Genomic DNA, 13,880 nt, shown 5'->3' with positions numbered 1-13,880 from the left:
AAATATCATCATAAAAAAGGATCAAAACAGTGACCTATTGTGCCCCTTGTGGTAGAAAATGTAATATGTTTCTGCAATAATTTAGTCAGGTTTTACCTATAAATTGTCAGTCGTTTGCTCACTGTGTTGTCTGAGCATGTGCATGATTCATGACTACGACGAACTAATCTGTAGCTTCGGCTATGACCATGACCATAGCTGTGGGCACAGCAGCACCTACGGGCATCGTGGTCACATCAAGTGGCCGTGGCTACTGCTGGAGCTCGGCCCTACAGATTGGATTTGTTCTGGTCTCCAGTCTCTCTCTCTCTATATATATATGTAATGTGTCTTGTGCTGGATTCGACAGCAGAGGGAGCTCAGATCCTAGGAAAAACGTGCCAAGGTTTACCATTTAAAGGAATGGGGCTGTTCTTGTTTCCAGTTCATTTCCTTTTTACTTCAGTAAACTCACTAAGTTGTAATTAAAAGAGGCCAGAAAGCAAATGCATCTCAATACGTAACACCCTCTGGCTCTATTACATATTATGAACAGCCACTGGAAGCCGACCCCTGGGGGCTTTTCCGGAATTTAACCCTTGCGTGTACAGTTTGCCAGTTTGTTGACTCCTATTACTAAACACCTAATTCAAGGCCTGTAACAATGTAGGTCCGTGCGTTTGTGAAAGAGAGGAAAACCCCCATGCATCGTGCTGTCTTGGGGAAAAAACCAGTGAAAACCCAGTAGGTCTGCCTGCGTGGACGCTATCTGGACCAGTCCAGAACCACCACCGTGCGTGTTAAAGTTAAACCACCTTTGTGTTTCCCCTGTTAAGGAGAAGGCTGGTGACTGTTAGAGTCATCGCCGTTGTTGTTGTTGCTGCTGCTGCTCCTGCTGCTGCTGGCGACGATTTGCATGAGCTGGATGGAGCAGCGAAAACTACCAATCCTCCTCCAACAGGCTTCAATCCAGGCTCCATCTCTTACAGCCGCCCCTAGCCATTATTTTATTTACTAAATGCCCATATCCCTCCGCAGGGTCAGAGAGTATTTTGAAGAAATTGTTCAAAGGTTTGCGCGGCGTATTCTTTAAATCTTCTTATCGACGATAATGAACATTGAACATAGTCACATTACATTCTTACCTCGACGAGCAACGCCGATGTGGAAAGATTTCTGTGCCGTAGTTGTGGTTGGGGGAGGTGGATCTAGTTTTTGAGGAGCCTAGAGGGGCTGTGCTTCGGTGCCACTTATCACTAGATATGGCCACCGTTATAGAGTATGCCGAAGCGTCATCTTCAACTTAATTTTGTGACATTTCCTAGTAATTTCGCAGTTTGGCCACTGTCGCAGGTGGAATGTTATTTTTGGCAAGCTAATGTTTGTTTTTACATGTCCTGGAAGCGGTTGTTACTGCGTGGCAGACAGGCTGCGAGAGTCTCTTAACTGGCCGCTTGGTCCCGCAGCTTGTCGCAGCTGAAGAAAATAGAACCAGTTGCCAACCAAGCGGTCGGCTTTTGCGTTAAGCATCGCTTTATATTCGCTGAGGATTTACATTTTAAAGTTTCGTTTGCGGAGTGTTGACTTTTGCATTCGTTTGGATTTTGGCTTTGATTTGTTTATACGTTAATGGTAAAATTGTTGACCGTAGACTTGGGTGGCTAACACCAACAAGCTATATAACCCGAACTCGTGCGACGACAGCTGTCATTGGAGAAAGGAAAGTGATCTCCTGCAAATGCGTGTGCCAATGAAGCGGTTTTCTGTTGGATTTACAGCATCTGTCTTTCCATCAAATGGGCAAAGTTGGGAAAAACATTACAACGTTGGAATATAATGATATGCGTTATGCATTTCTGAGAACTGCGGTGTTGCTACATTGGAGAGAGGCTAGCTAGCTCAATTAGCTTGCTAGCTAGCTGGGTGATAAAAGTGCGACGTTTCATCCCCCAGTATTCTGGACATGAAGAGGATAATTCGCTATTCATAGGGGCTGGAAGGTAAGGCCCAGTGAGAAGTTGAAGTCGTTTTCATGCAAGCTGTATTTGTTTGGTTTTCACCTTTCTGAAGTAACGTTAAAGCTGAGCCAACATTATCCACCTCCAGTGTGATGTTGGGGGGTTTGTCGCCGCCTTGGCTTTCATGACTCAGTTTATTCAACGGAACGGAACATTCGGTAAACGGTTCATGTGCGCTATCTAATTACTAATGGATGTATACGATTTTACGTTAACGGCATCAACACAACATACGCGATCAACTCACACGGGACTTGCGTTGGTCTCTAACAAAAAGCAGAAATCAAGGCTTACGTCATTGTTTCGTGTATCATTTTCACTTTTTGTGTAGCGTTGTAGTTCCTTCCAACAGTTCCGTTTCACTGAGTAGACGAGCCTTTGTGTGTTGAGCACAAATGCTTATCAATGCATTGCTCCCACTTGTGAGTTAGCTAACGGACAGTGGTTAAGATTATATATCCGTTAGGAATATTTACCAGTAGCCGGAAGATAATATAGGTTGGAGCATGAATGTTCTGCCGTGAGTGTTAGTTAGAAGCTAGTACGATTTGTTGACCAAGTCACAGCAAACGTAGGTAACCTGTTTGCTATGTAAACCTCTTTCAAAGTTTATCGGCAAATGTCTTTCGAAGCCGAACCGAATCAACAGTTGCCAGTTACGTGATAAGGATGGAGTCCGATCTTTCTGCGGTTTCTTTCACATTTAGACGATGTCATTGTTACGTTTGCCTGTGGTCGTTAAAGAAAAGGCGACAGAGTTCAGCACAACAGGCTAGCTGTCGTTAGCTGTGTGCAACTGCTTTGTGCCCGAGCTTGAGTTAACAAAAGCTAACGTTAGCACGTCTCCAATTGTGCCCAGTGGTGGTCGTGACTGTCTAGTTCTAAAATCTCCTGCCTCGGATGCCCTACAATCCACATGTACTTATCACATTCAATTTAGGCTTGTCTGGTTTTTAAATGGTCATTACCCAGCTTTATAATTTTTAGATGATTGTCCTGACAGTCCAACCATTGTAATTACAGATATTTCAATTAAACTCCAGATAATACAGAGAGAGAGAGAGAGAGAGAGAGAGAATTACATGATGGGCAGTGGAAGATTGGTTCAGTTGCACAGTATTCATCATTACAAATTGAGACCTCTGCTGAAAAACATCTTTTCAGCACAGTTTTGTACAGATGTGTAAAAAGCTATTTTACAAAATACACAATGTAATAAAGCAATCCAGATCCACTATAGTCTTTAAACCATGCACTGCTTTACTGTAAAAGTTGACTTTGTGATGACTCATACTATTAGTCATAATGAAGTCTCTGGTTGCATTTTTGCACTGAAAAACTAGCTAATGGCGTATGTGCATTTTCGTTTGGAAGAGGAACAATCTAAATTATTTGAGTTGGGTAAAATCATGGTACATCTACTGTTTGGAAGTAATTTGCTTCTTGAAAGGATGGAGTGGGATGGTTTTTCTGCTCTCTTTGTTTCTTTGTAGGAGTATCCTGGATGTCCTTGTAGATGTAAACTATGTCAGCTTTAAACATTATTGTAAGATTTATAAGATTGTATTTGTCACATTTCCTCCAAGGTTTTCTATTTCTTTACATTTATCATTTTAACAAAAGTGTAGCAGCTTATCTATCGAAAAAACAAACAAACAAACATGAGCATATAATTGCACGTTGTGGACCGGGTGTGGGATGTAAATTCAGTATGCTTGGATGTTCTTGTTAGCTTATACCCCCACTAAGTAATACATTTTACTGGGCTTTGCTTTCTAGTTGTTCAAATGTCCGTACCAACAAGTAGCTACCTTTTGTTGACTGTGCACATTGACAACACCAATGTGAAATTGGCATTTTGACATGGCTTAATGCTCAAAATGTAGCCAGTAACGTAATGCGGGGGCTTAATAACTGAAGAGAAAAACCTTCAGGTCACAGTTACCTTGAATCAGGTTTGTCAGATGTCTAAGATGGACGACTGAAAATGTGGCTAAAATGTGTCCCCAACGAACACTGGTTGTTGGTTCTTTCCTTAATGGGCCTAACAAGTTTTCTTCTTGTCTGAGCTTGTTTACCAGAGACAACTGCCTGCCATTTTATTTTGGGGAGAGCAACCCACCAAAATATAACAATACTCGGTGACCTTAATTTATACAAACAATGTAAGACTTTGCAGACAGACCCATTTCAAAGCATGAAAGGACAACATGCATCATACAGGTGACACATTTAAATAAAACCCTTGATACATGAACAGAGAGATTTAACCAAAGCAGATGCCTTCATACGGGGCCTAATGGGTCATTAATTGTTTCAAGTACAATCATTGTTGGTAAATGGTTTGCACTTATAGTGCTTTACAGTGTTGCTTCTCATTAACCCAGTCTCTCTCTCTCTGTCTCTCTCTCTCTCGCTCTGTCACACACACAACAGCTTTAAAGTAACTGCAATTTAATTGCTTATCACAAACCTTACAAGTTAGGCACATTTTCAACTGGGTCCTTTTTTTAATGCCTCAGCCTCTGAAAAGTGGACCAGAACAGCACAACATTTCAGTGAAATATTTGCGGGTGTTTAATTGATTTCAACACAAGGCAGTGGGTCTTTTTTTTTTGTCTGCAGTATGGATCAAATCTAATGTCGTAGTGTATATTCCTCAAGCACTATCAGTGCCCTGGTCATGTTTCAGCCAAAGTCCTAAAGACAGTATTTGTAGGTTTGGAAGTAGAATCGTTTACTTATCACTTCTAACATGGGACAAGTCTGGATTGCATGCACTAGCATTAATGGATAGACACACACAATATTATGACATCGATAAAAGCACCAAAGTAATGCTTTAAAAGCTGCAATCTATTCATGTATAGTTTTTGGAATCCATGCTTACTTAAAATTGTTTGGGACAATGCTCAAAACAGCATCAACAACAACAACAACAACAAAATCTGAAACATACTTGTTTGTCCTCCATGTTGTAGTAAGACAGACAGCAGTCACTTTAACACACTGATGAGGCCAGCGGTGTGTATCCCATGACAGAAGAGGGCTTAGTATTGCAATATAACATTCCTGTTCACAAATTTGGAAGATTCCCACTGTATAAGCAAAGAGATGAAGGAATTAGAGATTTGGTAAAAACCGAATAATAACTTTAATCTGTTTTTAATGAGTATGTTCGCCAGCACACTCATGCCACGTGTATGAGTTCGCATTGTATAACACGCAATCAAATGGTAGCATTCATCACATTTACCATCAAGTGGTTTGTAGTGGGTTTTCTTTCAGTAGGTGGGTTTCAGCAAATAGAAAATTTGAAATGGCCAAATTGGAATGATTATGGAATGCTTTGTGTAAATAGTGGAAATTAGTGCTACTCCGTTGGGCTGAAGCTAGGTTGAAGAGCAGTTTCCTGCACGGAGTTGAACACGTTTCCACCCACGATGCTGAGAATGACTCTGCAACAATTATAAGGTCTTTGGGGTGAAAATGCAGCCTGGGTTTATAATGTAAATAGCAAGTCCTTTGGATATGATCACAAATGGTAATTACTGAGATGTGACAGATGATCAAGCATAACACGAAGAAGGATGCAGCTTGTTAATATTTCGCAGAATAATTTGCCAGTAAAGTGGACCTCGTCACAACAGATGGCTATTGGACAAACTACTTCTTTCTTACTCTTTTTGTCGTAATGTCCCGATACCACTTCTTCCAAATATAGAGTACCAGTACAAATACTTACATTATAGTACTCACTCGTACGAGTACTAAACTTGTTCTTCTAGAATGAACTGCTGGACAGTAAAATTCTCATCAATCCACTGCACAAATTAGCTGATAAGACACTGGTCGACAATGCTGGCCCAAATATTAGTGGGGGACACAACTGAAGACTAATTAAGACTTTCAAAGATTGTACAGCTCACCCTGTGATGGACACAGTCTAGTAGGCAGGGAAACACTGTTTCCATCAGCTTAGATTTCTTGTCTCTTGATTGTCTGGAAGTTGTACCCACGTAACAAAGCTGGAAGTTCTGATGGAAATTCTGTAGAGAAATCCACAAATCCAGTGAAAACTGAAATTCTCGCATGTAGTTCTACAAAAACAAATTGGCGGCGACCAGCCTTTGAAATATGAACAATTTTTTTTTTAAAAAAGAACAAAAAGTAAAACGACAAAGCACAGATTTAGGGTAAGTTCTCGGCTGGAGAGTCAGAGCCAATATGAAACGTAGAGGTTACGTAGGAATATTTAGATGAGAATAACTTGTAAAATGAAAATTCTGGTTAAACCGTAGCCAATCCTTAGTTCTCCCTTGGTTGTTGCCAGTCTCAGTTGTAAATATTTAACATGTTTAAAATAATCCTTGGAAAAACTGGATCTTAAGATGTTGTCACGTCCTTGTCACTAAAATGCCACCAAACAGACAACGACAGTTCCACCTTCTACTTCTGTACACCAGGTTTTTCGCCTAAAACCTGAAGTCCTTTTTCTATTTATCCTTTTAAAGTTTGTCAACTATTCAACCACATGAAAAGAAATTACGTGAAAATTAGTGCCTGTGTTTTTGTGTTTGAAAAGTTGATCTTAGCTGATTTTCCAAGTTTAGCATATCTGAAACATAGCACCTGTCACATTCTTCTTTCTTCCCATTTTTCTTTTCCCCAGAATGTCATCAGAGGATAAGACTGTGGATCCCTCTGACCAGGGACCCTCACCGCTTTCCAGCAGTGTGGGGACTACGTCCACAGGAAGTCCTGCCCAGGCAGACAAGCGACCACGTGGAAGGCCACGAAAGGATGCCACTGCCATCCTACCCCAGGCCCCACCCTCATCTACATCTAAGAACAGAAAGAAGTAGGTTTCTGCGTCTTATTACCTGTACACGTAAAGCAAGTTATAGTCACACGGGGATATGGCAGGATCAAAATTGAACAATGTGAAAGCATTTAATAAAAAAATACACAAACAAATCAAAAACAAACTAAACAAGGTTTTAAAATCTAAGAAAATTAGAACAGTATTTGTTTTGCTTTTTTGTTATTTTGTTTTTTTTTTTTGTAGGTAAAAAGCTGGTTGCAGCTTTTTTGAAATATGTCCTGGTTGGTATTATGGTTGGAGGTGCTTGTCATACAGCACGTTTTACCAGAAGCTTCCACTGCACAGAAACTTCTCATGAGTTGCGTAGCTTCTTTGTAATTTCCATTACAACATATAATGCAGCTCAGAGCTGCTCTGTAATATAATGCCCACAAGGTTCTTAACTCTCCTTACTCCGTCCTCTCAATCAATCCTAATACTGTGCTACCAGTGAATCGTTTAATCTGCAAGCGTCCAGGCGATGTGTTAAGTGGAGGGCTGACCTACGAAAGACTTTGTAAAATTGTCAACAACAAACAGGATAAACGTGACCTTCTTTTGGTTATTTACGTTGCTGTAACAGCCAGTCTTCCCAGAAGACTATAGTTGCTATCATGCCCATCTCAAATATCCTTATATTACCACTGCACCTCCAGAAAGCTCAACAGAGAGGTAATTTTCCATAGAACCTCCACCTCTACTAAATCTCAACAACTGTAAGAGCTTTGGTGATGGATTTTAGGCTGTTGCACATGTGGGCTTTCAGCCTATTCATTAGTCCCTAGTTGATGGGCTAATGGGCAGCTGGTTTCTTTGAAAAAGACCTACCTGTTTGGTAGTTAAGAAACCATTCTTATTATTGTGATAGTAATAAGTAATATTAATAATAATTGCTCTAGTAAAGGGACACAGTATGCTCAATCATGGACACAAGTACAATTGTGTGTTTAGACCAACAGGCTTCCTCTTGTACATGATATAATCAGTGTGTATACATCTTAAAAATACAGTTAAGCGCTAAAAGGCAATTTGCTTGCGACAAAGGAGGATGTGTCAGTAATCACCTTTGTACACCTGGTTGTTGGAATTGACTAGATTTGCCCACGGGCCATCTGCTAGTCAGTCCTTTTAAAAGCTACACTGATCCGTGTCAGGTTTTCCAGGCAGCACCCGCTAGCTGGGACTACTTCCGCAGCATTATTTTCACCTTTTCTTTTTTTCTCTCTTTCCCTGTGGTGGGACTGTGGAGAGGATAAGTTGTGGAGGGTATGGGGTTGATGTTAGTCTTGAGCCTTTTGTTAGTGAAATAACTGGCTGTCTCAATGCTAAAATTTGATGCCCTTAGTGTAGTTATATGTAATTACAAATGAATGTTGTGTAGCAGTCTGTGTAAAGATGCTGCCACTACCAGCTTCTTTTTGATACTATGGATTGTGGTCATAGATAACACACACACACACACACACACACAGGTTATATCTGTATTTAGGTTTACTTGCTGGAATTAAAACTAACCAGAATTTCATTAGTTATGGGCAGTTAAGGAACATGTAAAGGAAGCCTGTGATAGAAAAGATGGGGTGGGTAGTAACAAAATGTACTACCCACCCCATACATGTCTGTTGCCTTAAGGTGGAATTATACAGTGCATCCAGAACGTATTCACAGCTTACTTTTAAGCTTTCCACATTTTATATTACAGCCTTATTCCAAAAATGGATCAAATTCATAATTTTATTCAAATTATATTATTTTATTCAAATTATGATCGGGGCCTGGTGGCTCAGTGTTAGAGCATTGGGTTGGTAACCCGATCCCGTGCCCGGACCAAAAAAAAAATAAAAATAAAAAAATAGAAAATGGGAGGGTCGTGGCAGGAAGGGCATCCGGCATAAAACACATGCCAAATCAACGTGCGGAACATGTTCCGCTGTGGCGAGCCCTGAAGGGACAAGCTGAAAACTCTTGATATTTTGATTCAAATTCTACACGCAATACCCCCTTAATGCCAACATGAAAGAAATTTGTTTGAAGTCTTTATTAAAAAAAAAAAGTACTTGTACAAAAGTATTTACTGCCTTTGTCATGACACTCAAAATTGGACGCTGGTGCATTCGGTTTCCACTGATCATCCTTGAGATGTTTTGTCTCAACTTGGTGGATTCCACCTGTGGGAAATCAGTTGATAGGACATGATTTGGAAAAGCATACATCTGTCTATATAAGGTCCCACAGTTAACAGTGCATGTCCGAGCATAAACCAATCCACGAAGTCCAAGGAATTGTCTGTAGACCTCTGAGACAGGATTTTTATCGAGGCACAAATCTGGGGAAGGGTACAGATACATTTCTGCAGCATTGAAGGTCCCAATTATCACAATGGCCTCCATCATTCGCAAATGTAAGAAGTTTGGAACCACCAGGACTCTTCCGAGAGCCGGCCGGCCAAACTGAGGGATCGAGAGACAAGGGCCTTACTCAGGGAGGTGACCAAGAACCCGATGGTCATTCTGAGAGAGATCCAGCGTTTCTCTGTGGTGAGAGGAGAACCTTCCAGAAGAACAACAATCTCTGCAGCACTCCACCAATCAGGCCTATATGGTAGAATGGTCAGACAGAAACCACTCTTTAATAAAAGATTTCAAAGATTGTACAGCTCACCCTGTGATGGACACAGTCTAGTAGGCAGGGAAACACTGTTTCCATCAGCTTAGATTTCTTGTCTCTTGATTGTCTGGAAGTTGTACCCACGTAACAAAGCTGGAAGTTCTGATGGAAATTCTGTAGAGAAATCCACAAATCCAGTGAAAACTGAAATTCTCGCATGTAGTTCTACCAAAACAAATTGGCGGCGACCAGCCTTTGAAATATGAACAATTTTTTTTTTAAAAAAGAACAAAAAGTAAAACGACAAAGCACAGATTTAGGGTAAGTTCTCGGCTGGAGAGTCAGAGCCAATATGAAACGTAGAGGTTACGTAGGAATATTTAGATGAGAATAACTTGTAAAATGAAAATTCTGGTTAAACCGTAGCCAATCCTTAGTTCTCCCTTGGTTGTTGCCAGTGTCAGTTGTAAATATTTAACATGTTTAAAATAATCCTTGGAAAAACTGGATCTTAAGATGTTGTCACTCCACCAATCAGGCCTATATGGTAGAGTGGTCAGACAGAAACCACTCTTTAATAAAAGGCACATGACAGCCCACCTGGAGTTTGCCAAAAGGCACCTGAAGGAATCTCAGACTATGAGAAACTAAATTCTCAGGTCCAATGAAACAAAGATTAAACTCTTTCGCCTGAATGTCAAGTGTCATGTCTGGAGGAAACCAGGCACCGATCACCACCCGGCCAATACCATCCGTATAGTAAAGCACGGTGGTGGCAGCATCAGGCTGTGGGGACGTTTTTGAGCGGCAGGAACTTAAAGACTAGTCAGGATCTAGAGAAAGATGAATGCAGCAATGTACAGAGACATCCTTGATAAAAAGCTGTTCCAGAGTGTGCATCTTTCAATAGGACAAAATAACAAAGGAGTGGCTTCAGGACAACTCTTTGAATGTCCTTGAGTGGCCCAGCCAGAGCCCAGACTTAAACCCGATTGAACATCTCTGGAGAGATCTGAAAACGGCTGTGCACCGACGCTCCCCATCCAACCTGATGGAGCTTGAGAGGTACTGCAAAGAAGAATGGGAGAAACTGCCCAAAATAGTTTTGCCAAGCTTGTAGCATCATACTCAAAAAGACTTGAGGCTGTAATTTGTGCTTTTTTTTTTTTTTTTTTTTTTCTCTCAGATTTCAAACAAATTTCTTTCACATTGTCATTGTTTTCCCATTTCAATCCTGACTCCTGACGTCATCCAGTCAGCTTGTTCAACACATCTCTGCACAACACACTTTGTTTAGATTTGGGAGGAGCATACGTCTACCTCAGTGGGCCTCTGTGGCCTAGAGTTACCCATAATTCCCTTCTCTTCGTAGGTCTGCATTGGTATATACGTGTATAAAAAGAAATGTAATCCTGCCTTTAGCTTTTTTTGACCTTTTGTGTCATGCTGATTAGGTGAAAGGCAATTTTAACAATTTATGGTATTGCTTTTTTGTTTTTTTTCATCATGAGGAGAAGCACATTGACATTGACAGGACCCTTATTTAATGATTTTTGATTTTGGAAAATGTATATGCAAATTATCAGTTGGCCTTTTGATTGTTTGGTTTGTCAGTCAAATACTACAGACAACCAAGCTGCTACAGCTGTTTTTCTTAGTTTACTTTCATATTATCTAAATGATCACAAACAATTCTTGGTCATTTTTTATCAAGCATGAGTTTTAGAAGTATATATTTCAGGGGGATCCAAAACTATAGCAAGACAGCTCAGCATGTGTGGATCTTTACAGTAACATGGAGATTTCTTTCTTAACATTTGGTTTATTGTTTCCACCTTATTAAACTTTTTATGTTTGACTCAAGCTTAGCGGTAATTATGGATTTAACCAGGTGTTGTTGGAGGCATCTAGTGTCACTCTTTGGTTTTAGGATTGTTATCTTGACATGGATGTTCAGAGGGAAGGGTAGATTTGGCATCCAGCTATTAACAATTTATTTATTTATTTATTTATTTCTTACTCTCCAGTGGCTTTGAAAATTACCCATTACACTCACCACTCGGTCTCCTCACTCTCTTCCAACTCCCTATATCCTTCTGATCACCCTTGAGGCTTGCTGCTCTCATTCAAGCTTCCTCTCTTTACTTAGAAATGCTAACCAGTGATGTTGCTTTTTCATTTGTATCCGTGACAATTATCCACTCCGCATGGTTCTTCCAAGATTTGGTTAACAGAGCTCCCATTGGAGTATGCTGACACTGACGGATCTTGAATAGCGGTGTGTGCTGGTGTGTGCACATCTGTATGAGTTGGCACTCAGGCATGTGGTTGTAAACGTAGATGTGATCTGATTTGCTGACAAAGCACATTTTTGTAAGCTATTGATTGTTTGTTTTTGCTTTTATAGCAATGAATCCAAAAATGGATACATGAGAAGAGCTTTCCCTTTTTAAATATAGTTGTTGTTAGTACAACTGATGATGATGGTGATAATAGCAGTAGTAGTAATTTTGTGTAGCTATTTCTTTCAGTAATTGTGTATTTACTAGTTCATATTCTGATCCAGTATTTTTTCCTAGCACATACAATTACTACTTTACAGTATTTTTGACAATGTAAATAATAGTGCTTAGAGCAACCCTCCCATTTTTATCCAGACTCGGGACTGGCACCATGGTTACTTTTGGTAGCTCGTTGGGGCCACACCTGGTGGGTTTGGATTCGAAACTATGATCTTCTGCATCCCAACCAGTGTTCTACCACTGAGCAACCAGGCCTCCGAGATCCTTTATATAATAATATAATAATAAGTGTGTGCGTGCGTGTGTGTATAGAGACTAATGTCTTGAAACCCCTTCTCTCCACACGGAGTACCAGTACTTACATTTGAGTATTAAATTGTTGTGCATCTAGGATGAGTTTCTGAACAGAAAAATCCTCATCAATCAAGCACAGTTAAGCAGATGTGAGACACTGCTTATCCAAATAGTAGTGGGAACACACCTGAAGACTTTCAGAGACTGCTCACTTTAAATACCGTTTCAACCAGCTGTCACAGATTTGTACTCTCTGACAGTCTGGAAAGAGCACACAATTGATGACTGGACGTTTTAAGGCAGAGTAGAGAAACTGTCATGTGCTCTTCTGCCAAAATAAATTTGGCAGCGTCTGGGGTTTTATAAACAGAGCAACTTTTCCTGGGGGAAAAAAAAGAAGAAAGAAGAAGCACAGGTTCAAGATGAGTTGCTGGATGGAGAGTTGCAGACAACGCGAACTATAGAGTCTACAGAAAAATTTGCATGTAAAATAACTGTAAAACAAAGGAAACTTTTGGTAGAGTTGTAGAGCTCGCCAAACTTCATTGCTAATATTAAATGTTTGAAACAATCTTGAAAAATGACAGTAACTGGATCTTAACTCTCAAGCAGAACAAAGTTGCCTGTTGGCTTTACTTTTGTTGTCATCAATTTTCTTAACAGCTCTAAGCCAGGCATGTAACAGGAAATCAGAAGTTATACAAGTTCCTGAGTACGCAAAGATAATATTCGCTCTGATATTGGAATCAGCATTGGGACATCCCTAACAGACAAGTATTAGTGTGTAGCTGGCATGACAGGAAGCATTTCTTCATGATGTGGGAAGTGGCTGTTGTCCCCATCATAAACCCTTTAAATGAAGTTTTTAACCGCAACATTTTTTTACTTATTTTTTATTTTTTTGGGTAGGAGTTTATTCATAAGCTACACTCTGTGTTAGGAATATGTTGTAACAAGGTGCAAGTGTACAAAATGTATACGTCTTTTCCTTTAGGCTGTTCCCTTTCAGGGGTCGCCAAAGCGAATCATCTCCCTCCATCTAACCCTGACCTCTGCATCCCCTTCTCTCGCACCAACTAACTTCATGTCCTCTCTCACTACATCCATAAATCTCCTCTTTGGTCTTCCTCTAGACCTCCTGCCTGGCAGCTCCAACCTCAGCATCCTTCTACCGATACATTCACAGTTTCTCCTCTGAACATGTCCAAACCACCTCAATCTGGCCTCTCTGACTTTACCTCGAAAACATCTAACATGAGCTGTCCCTATGATGTCCTCATTCCTGATCCTGTCCATCCTCGTCACTCCCAAAGAGAACCTCAACATCTTAAGCTCTGCTACCTCCAGCTCTGCCTCCTGTCTTTTCTTCAGTGCCACTGTCTCTAAGCTGAACAACATCTCTGGTCTTCCCACCGTCTTGAACACCTTTCCTTTCATTCTTGCTGACACTCTTTTATCACACAACACACCTGACACATTTCTCCACCCGTTCCAATGTATACAAATGTTTGTAATGCTCAGTTTATTATTTTTTGGTCAAATTTGAACACACACACACACACACACACACACACACACACACACACACACACACAC

At 40.5% G+C, this 13,880-nt stretch overlaps 1 protein-coding gene across 6 annotated transcripts in view; it reads left to right on the top strand.

Moving 5' to 3' along the window:
- Positions 1-1,226: 1,226 nt before the first annotated feature.
- Positions 1,227-13,880, top strand: part of kmt2cb (lysine (K)-specific methyltransferase 2Cb) — a 74,694-nt gene continuing 62,040 nt past the window's right edge. For all 6 annotated transcript variants that reach the window (XM_067474667.1, XM_067474668.1, XM_067474665.1 and 3 more), the window contains exons 1-2: positions 1,227-1,979; positions 6,670-6,858. In XM_067474667.1, the coding sequence (XP_067330768.1) occupies positions 6,671-6,858 (188 nt within the window). In that variant the 5' untranslated portion in view covers positions 1,227-1,979; position 6,670. The remainder of the gene's footprint in view (positions 1,980-6,669; positions 6,859-13,880) is intronic.

The sequence above is a fragment of the Channa argus genome, chromosome 14, assembly GCF_033026475.1.
Source record: "Channa argus isolate prfri chromosome 14, Channa argus male v1.0, whole genome shotgun sequence".
NCBI lineage: Eukaryota > Metazoa > Chordata > Actinopteri > Anabantiformes > Channidae > Channa > Channa argus.
This window is presented reverse-complemented; position numbering and strand designations above follow the sequence as displayed.